Genomic DNA, 8,442 nt, shown 5'->3' on the forward strand with positions numbered 1-8,442 from the left:
ACTCCCCTACACTGGTCAGTTTTAAGAGTCAGCTTGACAAGATGCTGACTCATCTCATTTGAAGTGTACTTTTACCTTGAAAGAGATGATCCTTGTGGTCCCTTCCAACCTGGAATTCTATGATTCTATGAGTTTTCAAACATACACACCTGCTAACTGTAATGGGCCAGATATTATGTATACAGCATGAATTAATTGTCCTAGAAATTTGAATGGTGAACATTTGGGATCCTCAGACAAAAAGCTGTTTCATCACACCCCGGAGGAGTTAAAAGCTTTTCTGATAACTTGAAATAAATGTGGATTGTTGTGTTTGAACCTCTTTTGTTAACATGTCTAAATGAATAGGCTCACAAAAAATTTGAGATTTATTTCACACATACAAATTGTATTTTATATTAAGAAATGTGTTTTTCAGGAAAAGATTGCCTTAAAATTGCTCTTAACATGACAGGAATGCACAAAGTGGCTCTTTCACTCATAACAGCCAAGATTTGAAAAAAAAAAAGACCTTAAGTCATGAGTACAGACAGATAAAGAATTACTGGTGACTAATGTGTGGCTTTTTTTATAGGAACTTTTGCTTTAACTTCCTTAATATCTGCCAACGCAGTTGAGCGCCTTGTTCCTTCAGTCAACACTAATTTCACTACAAACAGTAATTCAGGAGTTTTGGGCCTATCGAACTTTGAAATACAGAGGATTGGAGTTGCAGCAGCAGTTTCATTTCTAGGAGGAATCATCCAGGTTGGTGGTGAATACATATTCTATATGCTACTGATGCATTGCACTGACTTATTTTTTCACTTGTCTGAGAAAAATTGACCATGGGTCTGGTCCAGTGTTAATCAATGATGAAATTAATGTGTTTTAAGAATTTGCTAGTCCTTTGTTGAGTATATTAATTGTCTGTATACATGCTCCTAGTGTGTTGCAATGTGAAGTAAAACCACATTCAGTCAGCTCTAATATAACATTCAGTTGCTGTTGGTGCTGCCACTAGTCCTGTATGTGAGTTTAATGGTTAGAGACCAGATTAAAATATTTACTTCCTAGAGGAGTTCCTTGAAGCAGAATATGCAAGTGAAAGTCTGGATCAAGACTGTGATTAAACTTTGCCATCATCCCAGATGCTGTTAAGATATGAATCCACATTTTTCATCATGTTTCCAATCTCCTGGCTAACAGTTACTGCAATTCCCAGATAAGGTGACAGGGCACATTTTGCTGGCAGTGGAGAGCTGCACCAGTCGCCTGCTTCTGCTAATCAAATTAAACTAGAAATTAATTAATAGACTAGAATAGATGTGGTATTCTGGGACAAGAAGAACAAGAGGATGTGTTTTGGGGCAACGAATACAAATGTCTGTTGAAGACATCCTGAAATACAAAGTAGAATTGTCAGTTTAGTTGGAATGGTACTGCTCTGGGAAGGGAGCAGACTTGTGTTTTTTTGCATCTGTCCATAAAACTGTTTCTTTATACTGAAAAAAGGGATGCAGTGCTCTAAGCAGCCACTAATTACACAAAAATGATTGATGTTATGACTATTCCATATGAAATCTCTCTCCAAAACAGCTGGTTCCTCCTGAGAAAGAGTAAGTAAAGACCTGAACCTCCTTGGCCAGAAAAGCAGTTTGATACTATTTTTCCAGTAGCCTGGCTAAGTACTCTAATTAGCAAATAATGTTAAAGGAAAAAAAAGGAAAAAACTTATACAATAGCGAAACACAGAAGGAAGGCAAAGGGAAGAGGTACGTTTTTCAGACAAAATGCTGTTGACTGCTTTGTGTTTTATGTACATTTTTCAAGAAATTGATTTCAGATTCCTGAGCGTTCATAAAAGAAGGAAGATATTTGGTTATCTTAAGAGGCATGCTGATGAAGATAACATAGTATTAAAACAAGGAATAAGTAAACATAAAATAAAAACTATAATTACCAAAAGCATTTAACGTAATGCATTCACAGAGACTATTTAATTTGTAAAAGCAGAATGGAGAGTGTAATGCAGATTTTTTTTTTTTATGTTTATGTAACTGCTACTCTATAAACAGGGCACAGAAAGCTAATCAAGTTAATAGAATTATTCCCTGATGTTAAATACCTCAAAGGTGTTGATGGGGAGAGGAAATGATGGAACATAACAGATGTTTATGGGATGATTTTGTAATTAGAATTGGATGATGCCTTTACAGCACCAAGAAATCCTTAAAAAAACCTTTTGGGTAAGACTTTATTTTTCATATTAGTATATTATATGTGCAAGAATGCTTGCATAAAAATATGTTTATAAATACCCCCAACATACTACACTGAATTTCAACATTAATTTTGCTGAATAGAGGAAAGCTGCTTGCAGTTCAAAATGAGAAAAATGTAATTTTTATCCTAGAAAAAAGTTGTATTCTGTTACAAACCACAGTGCTACAGACTTCAGTTGTGTGACTCTTCTGTAAATAAGAAATGGCTGGTTATTGCATTCCAGCCTTCTACATTTTTACTAGCAAGTCTTTCAGCTGCAATATTTTAAAAACTTACACAAAATTAGTTGCTGATCTACAGTATTGGAAAAAAATGTTTCCAGTTATCTGGAGAACAAGTTTACATGATCTATTATCAGTTTGCTTAATAATGGAGCAGCACATATGAATACAAAGTGTGTTTTTTAAGGCTAATATTCTTGTCCAAAACTTTGTTTCCCTGATGGGTAAACTATGCTCCACTACTCTACGTTATACATATTTATTCATGAAGTACAAACATGAGTTTATTATACAGTGATAATCAGGCAAAGAGTTCATTTTTCTTTCACAGTGTAAATAGCTTCTTGAAGGCTAATTTTCTATTGCAGGCTCATTTTCATCTCTTTTAAAGGAGAACCAGGCTGGATAAGAGTCCTGGTTCCCAAAATTACGGGACAGCATCATGTGTTAGTCCAGAAAGACCACAGAAAAAAGTCTTTTTCAGGTCTTGGAGTGAGGACAGCTCACTCCACACATCATCAGAAGCTACCAAACACACTCAAGCCACCCACAGTGAACTTAGCAGATGTAGTTCAAAAGACCAAAAGCTCCCAATTATAATGTCAACTGAAACAGTCCAAGTAGTGTTTTAAACTAATGCCTTAGTCAAGCTGAACTGTGTCTGGTTGTTGGTATCCATACGGTCCTAGATGTCTTCACTTTTGCAAACTCCAACTTTCAGATAACCAATGCACCATACTAAATGAGAGGCTCACAGTCTGTAACTGCTCCCTTCCAAGAGATACTCCCCATGGCTGACCTTGTCTTCTTAGCCCATGCAGCAAAGGATCAGAAACAGTACCACCACTTTTGGTTTGATTTAATGGTGAAAAAAAAGCTGCACATTTCAAAGCTTGGAGTTTTGAGGGATTTAAAATTCATCCTCCAGAACTGAATTCATGCAGCAAGTAACAGCATATCAGCCTTGCAATTACTGTGAATAGAAAACTTGAGATTAATGATTTCCAAAGTGCCTGTTACATGATAAAAAATTTTACTGGCCATAAAGTTAGATTGACTACACAGTGAGAGTGGAATTTTAGCAATAATAAACTGAGTGCGTTGTCATGGGAAGAAAGTATTGAAAGTGGACAAGAACCGAAAGGGCTTGAATTAATGAACTTGAGGGCTCTGCTTTTTGCAGATACTCATTTCTCTTCTGTCTAAATCCTCATTCTCTTCTTTTACTTCTCAGGGTAAAACTATGGAGCAGTAAAAGCAGCTGAAAGAAAAGATTCCCTTTGCATTATCTGTCTTCTTTAATTTTCATTATTTTTCTATATTTTTTTTAGAAATCCCACCTTCCACCACTTCTGTCTAATCACTTGGTTTTATATTTTTGTTCCATGATCCTTTCTCCTTTACTGTACATTAACTCAAAGCTGCTTTCCCTCACTTCTTCCTGTGGTTTTTTTTCCTTTCTATGACAGCTCCTGATTTCATTCACATTTATTAAAACAAGACTGTATACCTGGTGAAAAGAAAATTAGTCTCAAGATATTTACTTCTTAATGAGCCTTTTGACATAGTGTGATGTACTGAAAAAGCTGAACAAAGAAACTGTAGTCATGCACCTTTCCAACCATTTTTGTTACTGCAGTTGTTACTCTCTGCTTCATTCCCTAGGAACTAAATTTTGAAAAATTAAAAATTCTGAAGGCAATCATAAAATATATGAAAATTGTGTTCCTTTTATGGTTTAAGAGAAGTCCGGTGTTAGTACAAATAATGAAAAGATAAAACTATTTACCTTTGGCCTTTTATTTTACTTTGGTTTTGCTGTTCTGCCACTTCACTATCAGTTTTCCCTGCAGTTTTTCTGCATCAAGAGGAAAGAAAAATCATACAATATAACAGAAAATAAGATGGGAAACCTACATTACGTACACAGCAAAGATAAAATAGGTTATTCAAAATTTCTTTAAGAACATTGAGTTTTCTACATTTTGGTTATTGCTTAGTAGATGAAAGATATTATGTCAATGCAATGTGATGCAATCATGTGCTGCCAGCTCTGCTTAGTTTAAAATGGTGTTTATCTAAAAAGCAGTGGCAGCCAAGCTGTGAGCTCTATGTCTGCTCCTGAGCATGAAGGGTTAACTGGAGAGTTGATCTGGGCCTGTATAAATGCTACAAATTTTAAGTATATCTGTCAAGTAGACTTGGGGGGGTTGTTTCAAAACAACTTTTTGCCCTCTCTTTGTCTCCTCCCTGGATGTTTTCTGTTCTGGTTGCTTCATTGTTAGATCTTCACCATGGAAGATAGATGGATGCACATTATATTTATATAACTATATTGTAAATAAAGAGTAGGATGTACATGCTGACGAAGTATTGCCATTGTTTCTGGAAATCCTGAGCTACCTTCTGCAGTAAAAGATGGGGGACCAAGCATAGGCTGCTGCTTATTTAACCAAATGGCTACAGAAATTGTCTGTCTGAAGCCATACTTGTGGTTTGGACGCATTTTACATAACCCAGGTTTATAAACAAATAGTAAAAAAGAACGTTTGAGAAGTGACCTTTCAGTTACTACCTGTAAAGTATCCTCCTAAAATGCTGAAGATTTAAAGTAAAAAAATTAAAGAAAACAATGAGAGTGATTCTGAAGGTGCTAAGTTCTGCAATCATGACAACCTTTCACTGTAGCTTACCGTAGTAACATTCTCTGAAATGCTAATATTAACTAACATTTCTGTGATATCATGTACTTCACAGAATTGTCTCTGTGGTTTTGAATCCACAGCTAAATAAACATCCATCTCATTCTCTGGAAACTTAGCTGTTACACAGTTAGAAATTTCACATCCATACAATACAAACTGATCTTAGAAAACAAACAAAAAATCACTAGGGAAGGGAGAATTTGTTTCTCATTGAACTTTGCTACTGTGAACAATATTTTAAATATATGAATAGGCACACTATTAGAACAAACAGCTAAACAAAATATCTGAAGTTAGTAATTATTGATTTTAGGCCTGGCTAACTAAATTACTGCTCACTGAGGGTATAACAGTAATTACCATTATTGGGTTCCAATCTTGAATGGCAATCAATGTTCTGATTGTTTGTAGTACAGAGCTGTTCGCATGCCATTAGTGGGAAACAGAAAAAAAAAAATCTCAGCTGTAATCTCTCAGATGGAAGAGGAAATTGCTCACTGGAGGTTTTTGTGGTAAATTAAAAGCCACTCATTTTGGTACTTTTGTTTCTTTTATGCTAATATGTGAAAAAAAGAAACGGTGTTCAGGTGTAAAGGATAATAACACCTGGAAATTATTCTTTTAGCTTCAGAACAAAACAAAATAAAACAAAGGAGATCATGATATATTCCAAAATTATAATATTTAGTATGCTAAACATAAAATAATCTTCTTAGAAAGTATTGAATCAAACAACTCTGTGCCAAAAGCTTGTAACTTTCAGGCAGAAGAGCAAAAGCAGAAGACTATAGAAGAAACTGCTTTTTCACCTATTGAATCTGCAGAACTCATTGTAAGGAGACACAATTTAAATATTAATAATTTAATATCTTAATATGGATCAGAAAAGGATTAAGTGTTATGCAAACCACAGTAGGTATATAACAATCTTGTTCAAAGAATTAAGAGCTGTCAAATCATCAGAGGAAAAGAGTGATTGCAGTCTGGGATAAGGGGAGAAAACACAGTAATACATAATAATACTTGAGGTGTTTTCCTGTATTCCTCCGAAGTATCTACAATAGTTTTAGGGTGTGGTTAGTAGGTCGAGAGAGGTTCTCCTTCCCCTCTACTCTGCCCTGGTGAGACCACATCTGGAATATTGTGTCCAGTTCTGGGCCCCTCAGTTCAAGAAGGACAGGGAATTGCTTGAAAGAGTCCAGCGCAGAGCCACAAAGATGATAGAGTGTGGAGCATCTCCCTTATGAGGAGCGACTGAGGGATCTGGGTCTCTTTAGCTTGGAGAAGAGGAGACTGAGGGGTGAACTCATTAATGTTTATAAATCTGTGAAGGGCGAGTGTCAGGAGGAAGGAGCCAGGCTCTTCTCAGTGACAGCCAATTGACAGGACAAGGGGCTATGGGTGCAAGCTGGAGCATAGGAGGTTCAATATGAACATAAGGAAAAACTTTTTTACTGTAAGGGTTACAAAGCACAGGACCAGGCTGCCCAGAGAGGTTGTGGAGTCTACTTCTCTGGAGACATTCAAAACCTGCCTGGACACGTTCCTGTGCAACCTCATCTAGGTGATCCTGCTCTGGCAGGGGGGTTGGACTGGATGATCTTTTGAGGTCCCTTCCAACTCCTAATATTCTGTGATTCTGTGATTCAGCTGTAGATAAGACTTGTGGATTAGAGAGGACTATTAGTCTTTCATTATGTGCCTGTACTCTGAAATATCTTCTGTAAAAGTTCCAACAAAGCTGAAATAATCTTCAAGGTCAAATATAGCTGAGCCAAATTCTACTCTCTTTTCTAGCAGAGAAATCCAGTTTGTATATGGGATTTTGTTTATGAAATTGCATGTTGAATTTTCCTTCCTGTTTTAAATTTTCTGATTGTATACAGATATTGTACTTTAAGTTAGTGCAAATATTCCTCCAATTAGCAGGAAGTAGATTGTAAAGGTCTTTAGTTTTACTATAAGTTTATAAAGTTCATTCATGCAGAACACCTAACTATATAAATATCCCCATTTCTATGTAAAGAAGATAAATACTTTTATATCTTCCGTCATCTGAAGCAACTTCTGTCGCTGCTTTACCTGAATACCTGGCAGTATGAAGCTGATGTAACTAGGGGTAGTGGACTGGCAATACTTGACATATTTGATATTATGATATTGTAGCATGAGAGCATCAAGTATCATGGTATATCAAACCATAGCACATGGTCAGCGGAATATCAGGAGGTTAAGGGCCCGCTAGAGGAGCAAAGTAGTTGTGTGGCTGTGTGGGAAGGGAAAGCTGATGGTGCAACAGGCTTAGGTAGGACAAGGATCCATGCAATGATGGAGCTCTCACCATGAGACTAATTTCTCTGTAGTTTTAGTCCTTAATAAATTTTGGTAGCTGTTGAAATTAGTAACATTGGGAATCCAGATATTGTCATGTTGACAATCAGTAAGCTGGACCAAGGTACAGCCCTTTGCCTATGTAGGCTGAATAGCAGTGGATCGGAATGAGTCTTGACACCATCCTGACCTCTGCAGGTGCTTTACTTCATGGTGCTGTGTTGAGTTGATATCTTTATAGTGCTTATTGTGCTCAGGTATTTGAGCAGGAGAGAAAACTGAGCATTGCATGAATACAATTTCTCTGAGTATGCTTTTGTTACTAAACTAATGTTAGAGTCTGGTAAACTGGTGATGCGAGCGTGATCATGCAGGTAAACCCACAGAGGTTCAATGGGTTCCATTTTCAGCTATAGTCATCCTTCAAAGGACCTTTGCTTTTGTTCTTGATATCATTTATCTTACAGTTTATTAAAAAGACCCTGACTCATTGTCCTATCACCAAGAAGCTGAGTTTTATTGTATTTGCTGATACTCATGCCATTGCCTTTTAGGTAGCGATGTTTATGCTGCAGTTGGGCAGTGCCACTTTCTTGTTAACAGAGCCAGTGATAAGCGCCATGACAACAGGAGCAGCTACACACGTTGTGACTTCACAAGTGAAGTATCTGCTGGGCATGAAAATGCCATATATATCGGGACCACTGGGATTTTTTCATGTGAGTTCAGTAAAAGAGATGGGTTATTCCTTTAGCTAATATTTTCTTAAAAAAACTACACTATTTGGCTATAGGTAAGTGTGTGACATTTGTTATGTATGTATGTGGAAGAACAGAAAATGTAATACCAAAACCTTCATCTTGCTAGGTTTGTTTGTAAGAACACATTAGGAAAACTTGATGAATATTTAGCAGGATTGG

The 8,442-nt window shown here is 36.6% G+C and overlaps 1 protein-coding gene across 1 annotated transcript in view; it reads left to right on the plus strand.

Annotated features, from left to right (window-relative positions):
* Positions 1 to 8,442, plus strand: part of SLC26A7 (solute carrier family 26 (anion exchanger), member 7) — a 61,741-nt gene that overhangs the window by 15,567 nt on the left and 37,732 nt on the right. Inside the window, exons 3-4 of the mRNA XM_010190451.1 lie at positions 575 to 747; positions 8,077 to 8,241. Coding sequence (XP_010188753.1) covers positions 575 to 747; positions 8,077 to 8,241 — 338 coding nt within the window. The remainder of the gene's footprint in view (positions 1 to 574; positions 748 to 8,076; positions 8,242 to 8,442) is intronic.

The sequence above is a fragment of the Mesitornis unicolor genome, unplaced genomic scaffold, assembly GCF_000695765.1.
Source record: "Mesitornis unicolor isolate BGI_N332 unplaced genomic scaffold, ASM69576v1 scaffold11818, whole genome shotgun sequence".
In the NCBI taxonomy this organism is placed as follows: Eukaryota; Metazoa; Chordata; class Aves; order Mesitornithiformes; family Mesitornithidae; genus Mesitornis; species Mesitornis unicolor.